A 22,441-nucleotide genomic window follows, 5' to 3' on the forward strand; every position below is an offset into this window, starting at 1 on the left:
AAAGCACACAGGTAAAATGAAGCCAGCAAATGGAGTTTCGATTCAGTAGGAAAAGCATGTTTTAGTAACATGGTGCTGGTCAGATTGGCTGTACATTTGGAAGAAAAACCATCAGACGCATATGACAAAGAAAAATATACATATTAAATATCTGAGTGTGTGTGTGTGTGTGTGTGTGTGAGAGAGAGAGAGAGAGAGAGAGAGAGAGAGAGAGGGAAAAACATTTACTAGCATATCTGTATAAAACTGGAGGAGACAGGGATGACAGGTGGGCACCCGGCTCACAGGCCATTCAATCTCCACCACTGTCCCTATGCCAAGTATAATCCCAGTGACACTGCCACACTGAGATCCCCAGAACCAGTCTGGAAACATTAACAGACTTTATATGACAATACATGGAATAGAAACACATCCCTAATAACGTATCAACTTATAATCCATACTTAGATAAGAGAAAAAGAGTCCAATGAAAACAAATACAGTGGTGAACCAGCATGTCTCAGAAAAAAAATGCAAATGGTCAACAGACATATAAAATACAAAATATACTCAGAGAAATAAGAATTAGAGCACTAATGCAAATTAAGTACTTACTAGGATCTTTGCTTCTTTTGTTGGCAAAAATTAAGATTAATACTATCCAGAGCTTCTAATAAGGCTATATAAATGGGCACCTTCAGCAAGAATTAAGGCCACAATTCTTAGGTAAGTAATCTGTCAGTATCTATTAAAATTAAAAACATGCATATTCTCTAATGTAGCAATCACAGTTATTATCCCACCCTAGGAAAATAAAAACACAAATAAAGCACAGAGTATTAATCAATTTAAATTTTTTTTAAAAAAGAAAATATACAAGTGTACAAAACTATAGGAAGAGAAAGTCTATTATGACATTATTTGGAAGGAAAAACACTACAAAATATAACTGATGTTCACCAATATCACATACTTGAATATTCAAGGTCACACTATGTAGCTACTAAGAGTCATATTTGCATATACTGACCTAGAAGGATACCTGGATACCCCTGATACAATGTTTAGTGAAATTAAAAGATGCAGAGTAAACACAGAAAAATACATATAAATGAACCCCATGTACATTTATTGTAGGAAAAAGACGGCAAAGAAAATAACATTAACATTGGTGGATATGGAGAGGGAAAAAGATGACCATTTTCTTATATATCTCCATTTTGCTACCAGTATACCTAAGTATTCCTTGATAATTAAAAATTCCAGTACATTAAGCCATCAAATTGTTTTTAAATGTCAGCAAATTTAGACTTCAAATTCCTTTAATGTCTGTTTTTATATTCAAGTTTTGCTTTTAAACAAACACAAAATTAGTATTTGTTCTTTGTTATTTTTAATAATGAAATCATTTAAAAATTTATTCATATTTAAAATTGGCTTCCTATCACAACTTGAATAGTTGAAAGTCTAGCTTACTTCTGCCTTAAACTCCCCTATTTTTCTGTTGCTCTTATGTTCTAGAAAAATTTTAAATAAAACAATGTAAAGGTTTCTGGGGAAAATGTGGCTTATGATGAAAAAATCAGGCAACAGATTCCTCTAAACAATTGTTTTATTTATCACTTCATAAATGATTACATATAAAAATATTTAACAGTACCCAGAATAATGTCATCAAAATATGGAGTTCAAAACCAGCTGTGCATCAGTTGAGGTTATTCTTTAATATTTGAAAACACCTGGCAAGTGAATTCTAAGTCATCCTAGAAATTCTCAACTAGAGGTAAAGATCTCATAGTATATCATATAAATACCTATCCTGCTTCGACAATTCCAGCAAAGTATAAACTACTGTTTCAGAGGAGATGCCAATATCTCTTCTTGTCCTCATTTGGCTAAGTTTTTCCAGTGATTCTGTGCTCTCCAGCCATCACCCTGAGAGTCTCCCTGAGTTAAAGAGAATTCCTGCTGCTGACTCTGCTCACAGCAGACACTAACTCCTGACACATCTGCTGGAGAACACGACCAGCAGTCCAGTGCCACCTACACTGACACTAGCTCCTCGGCAGAGCAGCAGGTTTTGCCCGATGAAGGTCGTGGCCTTGGAGACAGATCTTCACAAACACAAGCACTTCCAAATACTTAAAACCACATTCTGAATTTGGGATCACTTTGAATTATACATGTGCTGTTTTGAAAACCTTCCTCTTTTTCCTCTTCTGTAGTGCCAATGATCAAACCCAGGTCTAATGCATGCAAATCATGTGCTTTGCCATCAAGTGACATGCCTGGGCCTTAAGTCTTACACATTTCCAGGGTAAGTTTTATTCATGAGGCTCTTGTAGTGACTGTTCATTAGTTTTCAGTTAGATTCCAATTAACATTGTTACTGTGCATGTTTATCAACTTATTTACATCTATTTCGGATAAGCACAATAGAGATTTTTGGAAATCAAATCAAATCTTAATGATAACTTACTTCAGATGAGATAATGAAGTTCGCTTCTGGCTTGAAAAGTTTCGATCAAGCCTGGTTGTAAGGGAAGAACTTTCTAACTTGCTCCCAATAGGGTAGTTCACAGATAGCTTCCTATTTTGCCTTAGTGTTAATTCCAAAGTTATCAAATAACATATTCCCCCAAAAAGCATAAAAATAAACTCTGTAAACTAAGTACAGCCTGGTTGCTCTGAATTTGAATTTGCGATGTGACTGACTGCTGTGAACATTAGAGTTGGACATAAAAATTTTTTTCACAATCAACTTGCACCCCTTGTGTTTCCGAAACGACTTCATTTTATGGTCCAAATAAAAGACTTGAATCTTCTCAAGAAAAAAAAAAAGGAAAGAAGGATCATCTCTGATCATCTACAATGAGTAGGGAAAAAGGGAGAGAGAAATTTGTTGGCAACCACTCTGAGGAACAGTGAATGTTAGAAATAAAGAATTTGGCTACTTATAAAACAGAGGTAATTTCTCCTCTACATTATTCCCCCTTTATACAGAAATGGCTGTTGTTTCCAATCATGGCAAGGGCTTGGCTGACTTTCTTCCATCAAACGCTCTGCTAGCTGACAGAAATCATGGAGCTGTGGAAAAAGAAATGGGAGGGGGAAGACTGGTAAAGGAGTGACTTAACACAACATGACCTATTACAGATAAAAGAACAGCTTATACTGCCCCACAGGGAAAAAACAGTTTCTAGAGTAGGGCCAACATGCTTAAATTCCTCCTGTTTCAATTTTTTGGAAGTGATAAGTCTTCACACAGGAAAAAATGCCAGGCTTCAAAAAGCCACTGCCTAAGGCCTCCTCCATAGGACCTTCATCAAACAACTGTGGACACAGAGTTGTCCACTAACAACAAAATCAAGCCCCCCTAAATTTAGAGTGTCTCAGAAGCTTGAATTATGCAATCAAGGCAAAAAAAAAAGACAAAGGGAAAAAACCTTTTTTAAAAAGAAAAAAAATGATGGCACAGAAATCCTAAGGGCTTAAGGGAAGCTTCTGTCTATACTGTTCACAGCCAACGTATCACAGTGCGGGGCAGAGATCAGGGGAGCAGTAAGCTCTGTAGAGCCAGAGGCTCTGTATTTAATGCTACAAATGCAAGTTGAACTATGAAAACAAGATTATTATTTTTGTAACAGGAGGCTACTAAATAAAAGTCTGCGGTCCCAACAACCACAGGGCTCAGGCACAGGGTGACCTGTTCTGAAACAGCTTAGGAAGCTGCATGAGGGTAGTTCACTGCAGCAGGGCCTGGGTTTGGTATGGAAAGGATGTCTCAGTGTCTCCAGAACCTACACCTCCAACTCCCACACGTTCCCCTTCAGTGACAACCACAGAACATTGGGCAAGCAGCTGTGGAACATTAGAGCTCTAAGAACAACACAAAGAGTGCAAGAGGCGTACACAACCAATGTTAGGGCAAAGTACACTTGTGACACACAGAGTTAAAAGCCAGGTCCAGAAGAGTCTGGTAGTGCTATGCCGCCATGCTGCTCATGTCAGAGGTGACAATGCAAGAACCAGAGGCACAAGCTAAACACATTTTGAATCTGAGGCATTTAATTTTAGAAACTAATACACTTCACTGGGCATAGATGTTGAGTGTTTGCAATGATTTCTTTTTAAAGGCATTTTCCACAAAAGTTTATTAGTGTCATATGAAAAAAAGAAAAGTAAACACTGGGCAAGATAATAAAATTATGGTCTTGACCATTTCAGAGCAAGAGAAAACAAGCAGAGGTCTCCCCCTGACTGAGAGCTTGTGTCATGGATCACTATCAACAATGTCTGTTAGAAATGCTTGGAGTGACCTGTCAAGCTAGTGAGGCTGCCTACTCTTAACTACCTGCTGGCCCCAGGGCTCAGCTTCTCTGGAAAGAGACTTGATGCTTAAATATTGATACTCTGATTTCATTATCTTTCTCTTACTTGTTTGAAACTGGAAAAAGTCAGAGTTTAAAAAATAATTCTCTATCTTTTCATTCATTCATTTATACATGTTCAGCAAATCAGATCACTTTCAGATCCATCAAAAAACCATAGCAGCTTGTTCTAACTTCTGGAAGAAGAGGGAGATGAAGTCTGTAAACAGCTAAAATTTGAGATGCTACTGTGATCACCGGGGCTCAATAACTGCACTGGAGAAATGAGACTGTTAGCACTTGAACAGTTCCTTCCACGAACGAAAGGTCACTTGACCAACCAGTCTCAGAGAAGAGCAGAGATTGGAACCTTAAAGTAGAATCTACGTTATCTCCTCATTTAACAGAGGAAGGAGCTTGGTCGGGGAATGAAGCATTGCTAGGTGGTACTAAAGATGAGTTAGATTCCCCCTGAGATGAGCCATTTCCCATGTTATCTTAACATCAGCAATTTGATCCTGAAATTAAAATACCTTGAAAAATGAATACTAGGGGCTGGAGCGATAGCACAGCAGGTAGGGCGTTTGCCTTGCACGCGGCCGATCCGGGTTCGAATCCCAGCATCCCATATGGTCCCCTGAGCACCGCCAGGAGTAATTCCTGAGTGCATGAGCCAGGAGTAACCCCTGTGCATCGCCGGGTGTGACCCAAAAAGCAAAAAAAAAAAAAAAAAAATTTACAAAAAAAAAATAAGAAAAATGAATACTAATGAGCTAATTTTTAGAATTATCTAAAATGTTAAGTTTAGAATTATCTAAACTGTTTTGCTTTAGTTTTTGCGCTCTTACTAGTAAATGCTGATTCTTGGGTGTGGTATGTGTTTTCCTGTGGTGCCGGAAATCAAATCCAGGGCCTCAGAACGTGTGGTTTATCACTGAGTTAAATAGCATATGGCTAGACCTAAATGCTAATTCTTATTCTTACCCAGGAACTTCATGTGCCCTCCTGCCTCCCCTAATTTTGCACCCTGGAATATACCCATATTGCAAAGCGAGAATGTGGATCAGTTAATCCCATATTACCATCAAGTTATTCATCAAGCGTTCTTACCTTCTCTTGGTACTTGGAGGGCCTCAGAGAATTTTCTGCAAGTTCTTTGGCTGTGGCTGAACTGAAATGACTTTTGAGTTCTCATCAGATGAGTGTCAGAGACATACCAAGTTTCAGTCAATAACTCATTCAGCCAAGACAGAGCCACTTTGCCGCTTCAGGGCCTCTGAGGGGGTGAGTTGGTTTCAAATCTTGCTCATGTGGTAGGTTGAGGCAGTGGCTGAGTCATCAGCGAGTAAGTTTCAGATAGTCAACTCTTTAGAGGGGGTGGCTTGCCCAAGAAGCACAAATCAGACAAGAATCTAGCACCGGCAGTTGCCTGATGCCCTGCTCTATGCAACAATAGGTAAAAATATTCTGATCCTAACAGGTTTTGACAATATGCCACATTTGGGATTGATATAGTTCTAGAATTCTGAAATGTTTTATGACAAGGCATAAAATGCTGGATTTGGGAGGTAGTTTGCAAATCGCTGGAATATTAAAAGAGAAACATATTATGTTAAAAAAAAAGTGACCCTAAATTTGAAGATGTAGAACACAACATAAGGAAGCCTAAACTGGCAAGATACATGCAGAAATTTCCTAAGAAATTAGGATTTAAGTCAGATGATCTGACCTGCACCCTGGAATACATGTAAGAAATGGAACATCTCATACAGTAATTTATTCAGGCTCACCACAGAGACTTATTTTACCATTTGTCTTTAAAATAATGTATAGATGAAGATTTGGTTCTTCTTCAGAACCATACAATGTAAAACAAATACACAAATTAACCAAAGCAGACACAGAAGCAAATTAGAATGACCTCAAAGTCATTTCAAAGGGAAGACTACAAAATCCAGTTTCCCTATTCTACTTCCTGAACTTAAAATGCACGTGCTTTGGTGGCCAGTGCACGTGCTTTGGTGGCCAGAGGCTGTGGATGCAGCTGTAAAATAATGATCTTGATTTTAAAGAGTGAATCGTGGAATTAGTTACATGTATTAACCTCCTCAAAAAAAATTTGAAAGTCATAAACAAAGGAATGAGGGACTGATGGGAGCAAGTTTGGTGAGAGAAGCAAGACCAAATTCTGAGAAGACCTTATTCTTCCTAACATTATGAAATTCATGGTAATACATCAGACCCAATGCTTAAGAAACTGCCAATCAACCCTCCCATATCCTGTAACAAATGCAGAAAGACCAAACAAATCAGCATCCAGAATTACCTAAGTCTGATTGAAAAATATACTGCATAGTTGAAAGACATCTGAAAATTTAAAACAATTCCTAAAATCTAAGAGCCCAAAAGATGACATCTATTCCTAACTGGGAAAGACAATACTATATTAATTTATGCCTGACAGACCATCTTGTTTATAAGTCATTACATTTTTGTTTATTATTGTGATTTTTGGGCCACACCTGGCGATGCTCAGGGGTTACTCCTGGCTCTGCACTCAGGAATCACTCCTGGCGGTGCTAAGGGGACCATATAGGATGCTGGAGATAGAAACTGGGTCAGCCACATACAAGGCAAGTGTTTACCCGATATCTATGTCTATCACTCTAGCCTCAGTCTTTGAATTTTAAATAGTAATTAACTTTGAGTTCACTTGAGATAGTAATGGTAATATCTTTCCTTAAATATAACTGTTAGGAAGTTTCTCTGGGGTAATTGCTAGCACAATTTCTGTTTCCTTCTCCTTATCAAAAGAAAAAGTCACACATCAGCCAAACCTGGGATCATCCTGTTCTAATGAAGTGGGCGCCTTTATTGGGTGTCTGCTGCCAATAAAACATGCCCCTGGGCTAGGAGGACAGAGTCCTTTATCTGGTGGTGATTTACAGCCCCTGGGAGTTCAGCTTCCACCTTCCATGTGTGACCACACATGTGTAAGTGCTACCTGTGAAAGTGAGGCTCACCTCCGGACCCCAAAGTCACCATCCAGTTAAAATTTTAACTCCAACTCTAGCACCCTATTTAAAATTTCAGAATTCCTGGAGCATGCAGCAAAAGCTGCCAGTGAAATCTCAACCTATGCCACTGATATGCCAAGAGTAGCACACCACATTGGATGGGGGGTACAGGAGAAGGCAACGATCTCTTACAGAGGGGCTTAATGGTTCCAAGGTGAGATACAACTTTCAACACTTTACTTGAAGGAAACCTTTTTGGATCATTTTTAGTGGACTATTCATAACAAGTAATACAAAATAAATTATTTAGCATCTATTTTGGGGGCAGGCTTGGGTGGTGGTGAGAAAATGTGAAATAATGGTGGGAAGGTGTAATGGTGGTGGTATTGGTGCTAAAATATTGAATTTAACAAATTATTGTGAACAGCTTTATAAAAATGAAATTAAAAAATAAATTTATTTTTAAAAAGTGTGGTTCTACTGCCTCATGAGCACTAACTGAAAGCATCTTGGGATGTGACTTTTATTCTTGAAAACTGAATGAAAACTTGATCAAAACTGTCATGTATATGGCAGTTTAGAGTTTTCTCCTTGCCTAAGGTGCTGGGCCCTGGCTAAACTATTCCTAGTCCTGCTGTGGAGGAAGTGACGGCAGAGTAAGTCTAAATAAGAAATGAAAAATCAGGATAAAAAGACATGAAAGCACAGCACCTCTGGATGGAAGCCCATGCAGAATGAGGAAGCAAGAAGCCAAGCGCCATGCAAGTGTCTCTGCTCAGGACCAACCTGCCAAGACTCTGCATGTCCCCCAGCTCCTTCTGCAGCCTGGCGTTCTTCTCCTCCTCCTCTAGTAGCCTCCTCTTCACGGTGCGGAGCTCCTGCTGGGCCTCACACTTGATGTCATTGGCCACCACCACTGCCGTCTGCAGGTCGGCCTGAAAGCGCCTCCACTCCTCAGTCTCCTCCTGAGAACAGAGTCCACTCGTGTCAGAGCCTGGTGGGGCATGGGCTCCAGGCCCCTGGCCACCACCAAGGAAAACCTAGTGGGTGGGGTTGCTGAGGGTGGGGTTCACTTTGGCAAGGTACAGCTAATTCTCTCAGTACCAGACGGGCAGAGGGGGTTTGCCTCTGGGCTTAGAGCTTGCTTCCATGAACAGTAAACTGTAGCTCCCGGGCCAGGCGGGGAAATGCTGCATCAGGCAGCCACGGGAGAGCAATCAGGGTGTTCTGCAAAGGTTTCCAAAGTCAAGTGTGTGTGGGGGGGGCGGGGGGCGCGTTACAGGAAAATGATGGGGGAAGATACCTGGCCCTCAGTTGTGACCACATCTCACCTTTATCTGCTTTGTTAGAGTCTTTAGCTGCCTCTCCAGGTCTGACTTCTGTTCCTCCAGCTTTATCACACTGCCTAAAAATAAAAAGTTACACAGGTTGGGAAAGCCACCAGACTTCTGGGAGGAGGTAAGCTATACAGTAAAGGAGCAAACTCTTCAACAAGCTTTAACTTTTACCTATTCTACTACAAATTTCTGCCTTCCTCTTCCTTTCCTCCTCCCCCTTCCCCCTGTTTCCTTCTTCCTTGTTGCAGTGACTAGGAGGTATCTGGTTACGTGCATGTCTGAAATCACACACCTTTGTTACAGAGCCAGGGGTGACAGTGCAGCGCCAAGCAATCTTGGTCCCACTCAGCACAGAGGACAGAGCTGGAGGGTGGGACTGAATCTGTCACCTGAGGCCCCAGGGCAGGTGCTCTATCTCTCCCTATCCAGGCCCTCAAATCCCCTTTAAGCACCCTAAAACCTGGCAATAAGAAGTGAGAAGTTTCTCTAAGACAGGAAATGAGATCATCTGGAAAGTGAGTGGTGCTTAATGAGGCAGAGATGACAGATAGCACAACTACTTAGCACCATGGGAGGAGATACTACACTCATTTGGCCCCTGACTTTCACACAAAATTAGCCTGAGTCCTCTTCCACAGTGAAGTAAAGGGGCTCTGGAGCTAATGGTTTTCACAATTGTGATCTTCAGACAGTTTTTTAGAGTTGCAGAATCACAAGAAAGTTTTCCAAAGTATTAATTCAAGCCCCACACTCTGACCCATGGAACAGTGGGAGACGAGATCTGGGATGTGTATGTCTATCTAAACAGCTTTACAGGTGACTCGATGCTCTCTCCCCTTTTAAGAACTTTTCATCCCTTGCTTGGCCTGCCTCCAACTCTCTCTGAGATGCTCAGAGTCACTTTCATTTTCCTCCAGTCAAATCCATTATCATATCCAATTAAAATTCCTTAATAATTCTTTTGATTTCTTCTAGACAAGTAACAGTCTGCAGATATTGATCAGAATTGCCAGAGAATCTTTAAAAAATATACAGTTGGGCTGGAGTGATAGCACAGCGGGTAGGGCGTTTGCCTTGCACGCAGCCAACCCAGGTTCAATACGCAGCATCCTGTATGGTCCCCTGAGCACTGCCAGTGGTAATTCCTGAGTACAGAGTCAGGAGTGACTCCTGTGCATTGCCAGGTGTGACCCTCCCAAAAAAATACAGTTGGTTATGTCCTTCTCCATTTATTCTAAGCCAATCTGAGGCCTGAGATTTTGTTGTCAATGACACAGAATAAGCAATACTTAGCTTCTTCTTATTTTCCTGCCCATCCCTCTTGCAAGAAGCTTTTCGGGAGAAGTAACAGTTCTAAGGCTGGAGTGTGTTAGTGGATCTTCCAGCAAAAGTGCATCTTCAACAGTAACCTCAATATCCCTGACAGAAGTTAGAAAGCTTTTCAAAAGATGCATAATCTGTGTCATTTTCAGTCTTGGAAATAACATAGGTACAGCGAAGGGACCTGACATTTGCTCTGCACATTAATTACATGCTGATTTCTGCATCTGTGCTAACTCCTTTGGATTTAGGGGCAATCTCACCAAATTTTCAATGGCAATGTGGCACAAAAACAAAACACCAGACAAAGCAGTAGGACTTTTCTTTTGACACTGCTTTTCAGGAGAAAGCCCTGGTGCTGCGTTTGGAAATACACAGCCAGTGGCAGCTGGCTCTTTTGTTGCTTCCTCAAGCGTGACTGCTGAGAACAGACTGGATGACGCAAGCACTGAGCTCTCGCCATCTATCACGTCTACTGAAGAATGGAGTGGCACCATCAATGCTGGTGTTAACGATTAATAAAGGTGCTGAAAATATAGCTGATTCTCATTATTCATGGTAGTTATGTAAGGCTGCCACATATACTGAATTAGCAAATACTGATCTATTGCTCCTACAGCAAATACAGAAACTATTAGGTTCCTGGGAACATATGCCCACAATATTTTTGTTAACCAAAATGCTATTTGCAATGTCATTTGTGTTATACAGGCAGATTTGTTCATGTCTTTTAAAGACAAAGCAGGATAATTAGTGCTAAAAGTCTGTCCTTCCATAGGCCCTTTCCTCCCAACAGTCAGGAGGTATTTAAATTCTTCTGTAGTTTCCTAATTTGTAGTAGCACCTGCCAGAGGGCTTTTTGGTTTATTTTTGGGTTGGGGGGTGAGTCACAGTTGGCTGTGAATTTACTCCTGACACTGTGCTCAGGGACCACACATGATGCTGAGGATCCAATCATGGGCGGCTGCATGTAAGGCAAACACATCACCCGCTGCACTCTATTTCCATACCTGCAGATTTCACTTTGTTTCATTTTTCACAGTGTTGGGAATTGAACACTGAGCCTCACACACAAGCCAACTGCTCTATCATAGAGCTATTCTGGTCATATTTTTTACTTTTCTCATGCTATGTAACTTTTTGAATTCTGAGAACTAACACTTTTCCCACTCTGGGCAAGGTGACCAAAAATTTCTTTGGTTTTCTGTTTCGAAACTATACTGTCCCTGTTTTTAAAAATCAGTGTGTTTAAGAAATCAGTCATTGTCTCATGAATCACAGGTTTCGCCACTTCTCTCTCTTCCACATGCAGCTGAGATGCGCCAGCACTTTCTGAAGCAGTCTCCTGCACAGTCAGGAGGGTTTATACTTAATTTGGAAACTTCCATTACCAATGAAAAATTCACTGACCACTGGTGATTCACTAACACTGAACTCGGAATCAACAATACTACGGTTCATGCTGGAACAATGCTCACTGAGCAAGCGCATTCCTTTCATAAGGCACTGGGAGGGGCACTTGCCTCCACTTGGGACCAGGCAGTACTTCAGCATGATATCTGGGGAGTCGTTTTATCATTTTCTTACTTCATCTTTTTAGTTTGGGGTCATCCCCACAGTGCATAATGCTTGGAATTTACTCCTGGTGGTGTTCAAAGGATCAAGAAGTGCCAGGATGGAACCTGGACTTCCCACAAATAAAGCACTCTTGGGGGTTGTTTTAGGGAGTAAAAAATTATCTTTAAAAAAAAAAGCATGAAGGCTCTTCAAGCCTGGGTTCTCTCTTGGACACAAATCTTGTTTCTTGTCTCTGTTTCTTCTTGAACGTGGATTCCTTCTGACCCTGCCCTGGCCCACCTCCATCTTTCTAAGTAAGTTTCATTCAATAAAAATTATCTTCTTTCACACACACACACACACACACACACGAAAATACAACAGTATGGCTTAGTAGTAGACAAGATGTGAGGTTCGAGATTTGATTACTAGTATTGCAGGGGAGAGGAGGAAGCACAAATATACAACAAGAAAAACCACCTGGGGGGAGGGAGGAAGGAAGGAAGGAAGGAAGGAAGGAAGGAAGGAAGGAAGGAAGGAAGGAAGGAAGGAAGGAAGGAAGGAAGGAAGGAAGGAAGGAAGGAAGGAAGGAAGGAAGGAAGGAAGAGAGAGAAAGAGAGAAAGAAAGAGAGAGAAAGAAAGAAAGAAAGAAAGAAAGAAAGAAAGAAAGAAAGAAAGAAAGAAAGAAAGAAAGAAAGAAAGAAAGAAAGAAAGAAGAAAGAAAGAGAGAAAGAAAGAGAGAGAAAGAAAGGAAGGAAGGAAGGAAGGAAGGAAGGAAGGAAGGAAGGAAGGAAGGAAGGAAGGAAGGAAGGAAGGAAGGAAGGAAGGAAGGAAGGAAGGAAGGAAGGAAGGAAGGAAGACCACCCTGGCACTAAATGACAAAAAAAGACATTTGTTTGCAGGATGAGAGATAAAACACCTGCTTCTACTTCAGCTGAAAATGCACGTGAAGACACTTCCTATTGCCCTACATGTGCCCACAAATGTCTGCAAGCATGTGACGGATATTTGGACAAACAGTTTTACTACTGGCAATGCACTGTGTACGTGTGAACAGCAGTCAGTTCACTGGCCCAGTTTGCAGCTTAGTTTACAGCCACACCACCCAAACATGCCCAATCTCAGTTTTCAGCTTAATTTTTTAAATTCTATTAATCTTGATCTTTCTTTTTTTTATTTATTTTTTTATTTTATTTTTTATTAGTTTATTTTTAATTAGAGAGTCATCGTGAGGGTACAGTTACAGATTTATATATTTTTGTGCTCATGTTTCCCCCATACAAAGTTCGATAACCCATCCCTTCACCAGTGCCCATTCTCCACCACCAGTAAACCCAACATCCCTCCCCCCCTCCCCAGTCCCGTCTTCCCCCACCCAACCCTGCCACTATGGCAGGGAATTACCTTTTGTTCTCTCTCTCTGATTAGGTGTTGTGGTTTGCAATAAAGGTGTTGAGTGGCCATTGTGTTCAGTCTCTAGTCTACATTCGGCACGCATCACCCTTCCCCCACATGACCTCCAACCACATTTTACTTGGTGGTCCCTTCCCTGAGTTACCCAGAATGAGAGACCAGCCTCCAAGCCATGGAAACAATCTCCTGGTACTTATTTCTACTATTCTTGGGGCTAGTTCAGCCCTTTTGGAAAACAGTATGGACGATTCTCAAAAAACTAGAGGTTGAGCTCCCATTTGACCCAGCAATACCACTGCTGGGAATATATCCCAGAAAAGCCAAAAAGTATAGTCGAAGTGACATATGCACTTATATGTTCACTGCAGCACTGTTTACAATAGCCAGAATCTGGAAAAAACCCGAGTGCCCTAGAACAGATGACTGGTTGAAGAAACTCTGATACATCTATACAATGGAATACTATGCAGCTGTTAGAAAAAATGAGGTCATGACGTTTGCATATAAGTGGATCAACATGGAAAGTATCATGCTAAGTGAAATGAGTCAGAAAGAGAGAGACAGACATAGAAAGATTGCACTCATCTGTGGAATATAGAATAATAGACTATAAGACTAATCTTGATCTTTCTGTTTCAGGGACTGAACTCAGCATCTCCTGATCTGAACTCAGCTGGGCGCATGCTGAGCTACTCCGCAGCCCTGAGGATGCAATTCTTTTTTTTTTTATTTTTTTTTTATTTTATTGAATCTCCGTGAGATAGTTATAAGCTTTCATGTTTGGGTTACAATCTCACAATGATCAAACACCCATCCCTCCACCAGTGCACATTCCCCACCACCGATATCCCCAGTATGCCCCCCCTTTCCCACCCTCCCCCTGCCTCTATGGCAGACAATATTCCCCATACTCTCTCTCTACTTTTGGGCATTATGGCTTGCAACACAGACACTGAGAGGTCATCATGTTTAGTTTGTTATCTACTTTCAGCACACATCTTCCATCCTGACTAATTCCTCCAGCCAGAGGATGCAATTCTTAATAGGCCACAGAACACTCAGCAGGAAGATCTTCCTTAAACTCCAGGCAACATGTATTTGTACAGTATTGGTTTCTTTTGTATCTCACTCACTTCTGATTTACAGCTTACCAGAATTTTATTCCACTTACTTTCTAGCTCACTGATGAGCTGATTATTATGTAACTTGACAGCCCGGTGCTGTTCCACCTGATCTTCCAATTCAAATATGGTTTCCTTCATGTCTTTTATCTCTGCATCACTCTCTGATGCTTTCTCTTGCAGTTTTAGGCTGGTTCTACTCAGCTGTTCTGCTTGATGATCACATATATCCTTCAGATAAGAATAATCCTTTTCTACCTAGAAGTAAAAAGAAATTTCCAGGTCAGTTTAAGAGGGTAAAAAAAATTCCCACCTCATCCCCATCAGCAAGCAACTCCGAAGGAAGCTCTGACACGATGCTAAATTTGACATCCTTTCCACTTGGGGGGTGGGGACTTTCAGGCAGTGCTCATGTGGTGCTCCTGGCAATACTCCAGCTGCCCAGGCTGGATGGTTCAATGGCAAGGCTTAGCAACATGATGCTGTTGGGGCCCAGAGGTGCTGGGGCCCTTGGGATCACCTGGTGGTGCTCAGGAGTCTCCAGGGCCACATTCAATGGTGCTGGGGATGAAAAATTCATGGCCCTGTGATGCAAGGCACGCGCTCCTGCACTAGAGCTATTTCCCTAGGCCTATTTCTGTATTTCTGGGGTAGGGGAGAGCTGACATCAGGCGGTACCCAGCACTGAGTCATGGCTCTAAGCTCAGGAATCACTCCTGGAGGGGCTCCGAGGACTATATGGGATGCTGGAAATGGAATTCAGGTCAGCCACTGGAAAGGCAAGAGCCCTACTCACTGTACTACCTCTCCAACATATTTTTGTACCCTTACCCTCATAAACAGCCAAGAATAGACTTACAGAAACAAGTATATAAATAGCCAAATGGTTCTCCCCAGCCTTCTGCCCCCATAAAGACAGATGCACGGACTTAACTATCACTCTTTCTGGTGCCTGCATGGAGCCTGCCTTTGAGTGCCTGGATACACTCCAGGATAGTGTCCGGGTGTGGCGGTTCCGCCTCGCATTGGCTGTGGAGCAGAGCCCTCTGCTGGGGTGTCAGGAACAGCGCCCCTGGCCCCTGAGAGCTGAACCAAGCCCCGAGCAAACTGCTTCAGGCGACTGTTTCTTTAGCGGAGAACACTACTTATGTGACAGAGAACACCCGCTGATGGCACAGAAACTTCTATTCTAATGGTCATAGAAAAGTGGCACAGAACACTCATTCCAAAACCTTTTTCAATGTTTAATCATCAAATATTTTAAATATTTTTTAAAAGAACCAAGTTTAACAGTGACTTCATTTTCTGACAGTTAATAAATGTTTTTACTTTAACAAGATAGAATAAATCCTTAACTTACCCCCTACCTCGGAGAGCAACAGACATTTTATTTCTCGAAACTGATGTGAGGTTGTTCCTTAAATAATGTTTCAGTTTTACTGTACATAGGTGTGTGTGAATGGAATTTGTAGTATTGTTCCAGATGGTACTTTTTGTTGGTTTCTTTTTGGCTTGGGGGCTCAACTTGGTAGTGTTCAGGGTCTATTCCTGGCGCTGTTCTCAGAGATCACTTGGCGGGGGTTGGGGAACCTATGTGGTGACAGGGATCAAACAGGGGTTGGCATGTGCAAAGCTGTACTGTATCTCTGGCCCATGGATGTTTTTATTTTTTATTTTACTTATTTTTTGGGGGGAGTCACACCTAGTGATGCACAGGGGTTACTTCTGGCTTTGCACTCAGGAATCACTCCTGGTGGCGCTCGGGGGACCATATGAGATGCTAGGAATCGAACCCGGGTCAACTGCCTGCAAGGCAAATGCCCTACCTGTTGTGCTATCGCTTTTGTCCTCCATGGATGTTTTTAAATGTTCACACAAGTGATATTTTACTCTATTCTGTTTATTCAATGTACTGTACTATATTGCATGGTATTGTAAGGTAATATGCTTTTATCCTGTGTTATTCTAAGCTTATTACATGCTTTTGTAACTTTATGCTCTAAGACCTGTCTATATTGATAAACATCATTCGAGGTCATTATTCTTCTGCTGGACCATACTAATGAGGACATAATGAACTATGCCCATGCCTATAACCCTTTCATTAATGTTACTAACTAGTTAGATAAATACTAGGTACTATTACTGTGACCCCTTTGTTCACCTTCTTTACTGTTGTATAAAGAAATGGTAGGTCAGTGTCTACACAGTCTCCGACACAAAGCACTGAACAAATATCTGATGGCTTTCCAACTGAAAGGCTGTGATAAAGAATAAAGAAAGGAAGGAGAGAAGGAAAAGAAATTAAAGAAACCAACCAATGTGGGAGAGAATCAGACAACACTGGCTATGTTACAGCAATTTCCCTTTATAACAGGAATTCCTTTTCACGCATCCCAAGTACCACTTGTTTGAAATAATCAACTTTCTTTAGAATTGAAGCCAGCAGAATCACCTGGAGCACTAGCCATTCCTGGACATCCCCCACCTCCAGCTTCAGCCCCTCCCAGAACTATCTTTGAAGCTCTGAGAACCACCACAGCTGAAGGAACAGAGACCACTCAGGCCCCCCAGCAGGGCTCAGCCTCAGACACTCCGGCCTGGCTGTGTGCAAAGCAAATGCCCTACTGGCTGGAGTATCTCTCCGGGCCCCAATCTTCTGAAATAAACTCTGGGAATATACCCTGGAGGAACAGAAAAGAGCTAAACAGTGTTGAGGCAGTCCCAAGAAAAATCTCATTTTCTCTCACGGGAAGCTGCAGAGCTATACTGCCTTTGATCTTTTTGTTTGTTGGAGAGACCTCTGCAGTACTCGGGGCTACTTCCAACTCAGTGCACAAGGTACTGTGCCAGGCTGGGGGTGCAAAGCTCCTGCACACAACGCACATGCTCCAGCTCTCTGAGTCATTTCCCCAGCCCATGCCTTTGCGCTTGAGCTATGCTCAATGAAGGGTCTGGGACTTTGTTTACCTCCCCCCAGCCCCAATTTTTTTCTCACCCATTACACACACACACACACACACACACACACACACACACACACACACACGATTAATCACTGGTGCAGCTACTCCAGGAAATGGGAGGGTGGTGGCAGCCCCAGTGTAGAGAAGTTTCGAGAGGCAGTGTGACAACAGCATTTGTGGAAGGATAATTTAGTCCTGGGGGTGCCCTGGGTACAGCCCCACACACTGCTGATTCTCCAGAGCGTTCATTTCTGCACTGGCTCTGACAGTGCCTTACACAAACCCAGGTTCTCTCCTGTGAGAAAGATGATCTTACCAATAGATGATCAGACCAAGGGCATCGAGGACTAATGCTGAGGCTCAGCAGATGCAACAAACTGTAACCCTTGGCAAACAGTCCTGGTTATGCATATTTTTACTTCTAAAGATACCGCACAGAAAGATCTCAGGCGAGGCACAGAGAAGCCTCAGCAACTTGGAGGCTTCTCGGGGCCAGCCTGCAGCCCAGCGGAAGGCGCTGAGGTGAGGCCGCTTAGTCTGAGCAGCAGGCCTGGCGCAGCAGCTGTGCATCCATCCAGTGCACAATTCACAGCTGCACATCCATGTTTCCTCACACACTGCACAGCCACACAAGTCAGTTTGCTACTGAAACATGCCCTCTCTCTCCTCTGTGTCCCAAGCACCTCCTCACCAAACCCCACTGGGCCTACAGCTCCTCCAAGTCCAGCCTGGCTTCAGGCCTTCATTCTACCACACTCATTGGACAAAGTGTTTTTTCAGCTGCAAGTGTGAGCCTGTAACTGTATTAAATTTCTTCAGACCAAAAAACGTAAGTGGCCACAACATTGTGAAAAGGGTAACCTGGTACCTTCATCCAAATTAAAGAATGTTGGTGAAGATGTGGAGATACTGTGGGACCCTAATATACTACTAGCAGGAATGTAAAATGGTCAGTTCGAAGTTCTCCAAAGGACTGAAGAATAACCACATGATAGTAATTAAAAACAGCATGGTATTGGAATAAAGACAGACCCTAGATCTGTCTTTATTGAATGGAGTTAAATTGAATGGAGTTAAATATTCTGAGATAGACCCTCAAGTGTAAGATCAGTTAATCTTTGATAAAGGAGAAAAAAAATGATATGGAGCAAGAAAACTCTCTTCAACAAGTGGTGCTAGGTCAGGTGTGTGCAAAAATATGAACTCATTTCTTTTTAACTCCATGCACAAAAATCGAAATTTCCTCTGCCACAAGGAAAACATAGGCAGAACTCTCCATGATGTTGAAGCTAAAGGCATCTTTAAGGACGAAAAACACCACTGATCAAGCAAGTGAAAGATAAACAAATCTACATGTTTTAACTAAGAAGCTTCTGCACTTCAGAGGAAACATGACCTGGATACAAAGACAGTCGATGGAATGGGAAAATTATGTGCCCAACACACATTTGGAAAGGGGATAATATAAAAGATGTATAATGCCATGGTATAATGGTACAAGAAAAATACATCCAACTCTATTCAAGAATGGGGAGACGAGATGAACAGAAGCTTCCTCAAAAAACACAAATGGCTAGACCTTGACCTGACACCATGCACAAAAGTCAGATCAAAATGGATTAAAGACCTCAACATCAGACCACAAACCATAAGGTACATTGAAGACAAGGTCGGCGAAACCCTCCACGATATTGAAGATAAAGGTATCTTCAAAGCTGACACGGAACTAAGCAATCTAGTAAAAACAGAGATCAACAAATGGGACTACATTAAACTAAAAAGCTTCTGCACCGCAAGAGATACAGTGACCAGAATACAAAGACTATCCACAGAATGGGAAAGGATATTTACACAATACCCATCAGATAAGGGGTTGATATCAATGGTATATAAAGCACTGGTTGAGCTCTACAAGAAGAAAACATCCAACCCCATCAAAAAATGGGGCAAAGAAATGAACAGAAACTTTACCAAGGAAGAAATACGAATGGCCAAAAGGCACATGAAAAAGTGCTCTACATCACTAATCATCAGAGAGATGCAGATCAAAACAACCATGAGATACCACCTCACACCACAGAGACTAGCACACATCCAAAAGAACAAAAGCAACCGCTGTTGGAGAGGATGTGGGGAGAAAGGGACCCTTCTTCACTGCTGGTGGGAATGCCGACTGGTTCAGCCCTTCTGGAAAACAATTTGGACGACTCTCAAAAAATTAGATATTGAATTCTCATTTGACCCAGCAATACCACTGCTGGGAATACATCCCAGAGAGGCAAAAAAGTACAATCGAAACAACATCTGCACATGTATGTTCATCGCAGCACTGTTTACAATAGCCAGAATCTGGAAAAAACCCGAATGCCCCAGAACGGATGACTGGTTGAGGAAACTTTGGTACATCTATACAATGGAATTCTATGCAGCTGTTAGAAAAAAGGAGGTCAAGAATTTTGTAGTTAAGTGGATGGGCATGAAAAGTTTCATGCTGAGTGAAATGAGTCAGAAAGAGAGAGACAGACATAGAAAGATTGCACTCATCTATGGTATATAGAATAACAGAGTGGGAGACTAACACCCAAGAACTGTAGAAATAAGTACCAGGAGGTTGACTCCATGGCTTCGAGGCTGGCCTCACGTTCCGGGGAAAGGTCAACTCAGAGAAGCGATCACCAACTACATTGTAGTCGAAGGCCATGTGGGGGAAGGGAGTTGCGGACTGAATGAGGGCTAGAGACTGAGCACAGCGGCCACTCAACACCTTTATTGCAAACCACAACAGCTAATTAGAGAGAGAAAACAGAAGGGAATGCCTTGCCACAGTGGCAGGGTGGGGTGGGGGGGAGATGGGATTGGGGAGGGTGGGAGGGACACTGGGTTTACGGGTGGTGGAGAATGGGCACTGGTGAAGGGATGGGTTCCCAAACTTTGTATGAGGGAAGTATAAGCACAAAAGTGTATAAATCTGTAACTGTACCCTCACGGTGATTCTCTAATTAAAAATAAATAAATTAAAAAAAAAAGCGAATTAATTGTGTTTCTAACATCAGTTGTAGATCCATAAAGTAACACCAAATAAATTGAAATTACAAAAACAATATATTAAACTACCAAAAAAAAAAAAAAAACACAAATGGCCACTCACAAATGAATCTTAGAACCAAGAAGCTCGCTGCAGGGTTGACCCCAGACTGATTTCACTGGGACAGCTCAGATGGGAGCAGGCATCCTCTCTGCCTGTGCCAGATGAACCCCGGCAGCCCCAAACTTCCAGGAACCAACTGCCGCCACCCTCAAAGCCGATCTTCACAGGCTTCTGGGTCCCCCACACGAGGGAATGAATCCACCAAAAAGCCCAGGTATGCACGACCTGTGCCAGGCCTCATGGGATCAGGACCGGGCCATCCCTTCCCATCTCCCCACCTCTCCAGGGCCCTGGCTGTCATGCCCACGAACTGCCTCCAGGTGCCACCTAGGTGTATTAACAGCCATGATCCAGAGACTTACAAATGAATCGCAGAACCACGCAGTTCACTGCAGGGATGGCTCCAGACACCAATTATATTAAATTTTAGAATTCCAGGAGCATGCGGCCACTTTTGCAGCCATGCAACTTCTCATAGTGTTTTTGTTTTTTTGCTTTTTTGTTGAATCACTGTGAGACAAACCCTTACAGACATCTTATACTATCCATAACAAGCAATACAAACTAAATTATCTTGCATCTGCCTGTGGGTGAGCTTGACTGGTAGTGGGGCACATTGAAATAATGGTGATGAGAAGGTGTAATGATGCTGTGATTGGTACTGAAATATTAAATGTAATCAATTACTGTGCACAACTTTATGAAAATAAAATTTAAAAAAGAAATACAAATAGCCAAAAGCAAGGCTTTTGAAAAAATACTCAATATCACTAATAATCAGGGAGATACAAATCAAAACAACAAATAGATATCACCTCACATCACAGAGCCTGGCACATATTCAAAAGAACAAGAATAACCAGTGCTTGCAAAGATGCAGGGAGAAAGAAGTTCTCATTCACTGCTGGTAAGTATGTTGACTGGCCCAGCCTTTTTGGAAAATAATAAAGACATTACTCAAAAAAACTAGAAACTGAGCTTCCAAATGACCTAGGAATATCACTCCTGGAAATATACCTAAGGGGTCCAAAAACACAATACAGAAAAGGCATCTTCATTCCTATGTTCAGTGTACATTATCCATAATGGTCAGAACCTGGAAACAACCCAAGTGTCTAAGAACAGATGACTGGATAAAGAAACTAACGGTTCTAAGGAATACTACACAGTTTCTAAGGAAAATAAAGTCACGAAATTGCTTATACATGGATGGACATGGAGAGTACCATGCTGAGTGAAATGAGTCAGAGGGAAAGGGACAGACATAGAATGACCACACTCATTTGCTGAATATTAAAAAAAATAGTATAAGAGTAATATCCAAATACAACAGAATCAAGGTCCATGATCGGAAGCTTGCCATGGTGCAGTTAGGACAGAGAAAAGACTACTATGACTATAATAGTTGGAAATGATTAATCTGGACAAGAGCTGGGTACTGAAAGGAGGTAAAGTGGTAAGCATAATAACCCTTCAGTTAACAGTATTGCAAACCACAGTGCATAAAAGAGAGAGAGAGAGAGAGAGAGAGAGAGAGAGAGGAAAGAAGAAGAAAATTATCTGCATAATGGTGGGGGAGGGGGCGCTGGAGAAAAACTGGTGACATTGGTAGCAGGAAACGAGCACTGATGAAGGGATGAGTGTTGAACATCGTATGACTATGAAATTCAATCATGAACAACACTATAACTATATCTCACGGTAATTCAATTTTTAAAAAATAAAAAAAAAGAATTACATGACTGAGGAACATAACCAAGAGACATGACAACTCCTTCACACAAAAATTTGTACCTGTACACAAATGTTCATAGAACTACTACTAATAAAAAATTAAAACATCAGCAAATGTCCATTTACTGATAAATGCGCAAACAAAACATGTATCTCCACACAATGCAAAACCGCTGTTCATTGGTGACCAAAGGTACTGAGAGAATGAGGGGCGGGGGGATGTCCGAAGTGACAGCACCTGAACAGTCCATGTTTCCAGCTTAAACAACAATATTAAACCCACTTTCCCAACAGTAGCCAGCACGTTTTATGCAGAAGTGACCCCAATTTCTCCTCCACTCTCCCAGACTCATCAACATCGTGAGCACCTCTGACACCCCAGAGATGGGCGGAGCTCTTGCACAGGAGCACAGCTGGCCTACAATACAGCAATCTGTTAAGCCTATGAGAAAGTGACTCCACAGGGCACTCCACAA

The 22,441-nt window shown here is 41.9% G+C and overlaps 1 protein-coding gene across 5 annotated transcripts in view; it reads right to left on the reverse strand.

The window, feature by feature from the left end:
- The window catches only part of SPECC1 (sperm antigen with calponin homology and coiled-coil domains 1), a 457,476-nt gene that overhangs the window by 213,411 nt on the left and 221,624 nt on the right, over positions 1-22,441 (reverse strand). For 4 of the 5 annotated variants that reach the window (XM_055139258.1, XM_055139256.1, XM_055139257.1 and 1 more), the window contains exons 6-8: positions 14,168-14,375; positions 8,701-8,774; positions 8,156-8,334 (exon numbers count right to left, since the gene is read on the reverse strand). In XM_055139258.1, the coding sequence (XP_054995233.1) occupies positions 8,156-8,334; positions 8,701-8,774; positions 14,168-14,375 (461 nt within the window). Of the gene's footprint in view, positions 1-819; positions 3,070-8,155; positions 8,335-8,700; positions 8,775-14,167; positions 14,376-22,441 lie in introns of those variants that run through there. The other variant, XM_055139259.1, reaches the window with a different exon arrangement.

Source organism: Sorex araneus, chromosome 5, assembly GCF_027595985.1.
Source record: "Sorex araneus isolate mSorAra2 chromosome 5, mSorAra2.pri, whole genome shotgun sequence".
Classification (NCBI taxonomy): Eukaryota; Metazoa; Chordata; class Mammalia; order Eulipotyphla; family Soricidae; genus Sorex; species Sorex araneus.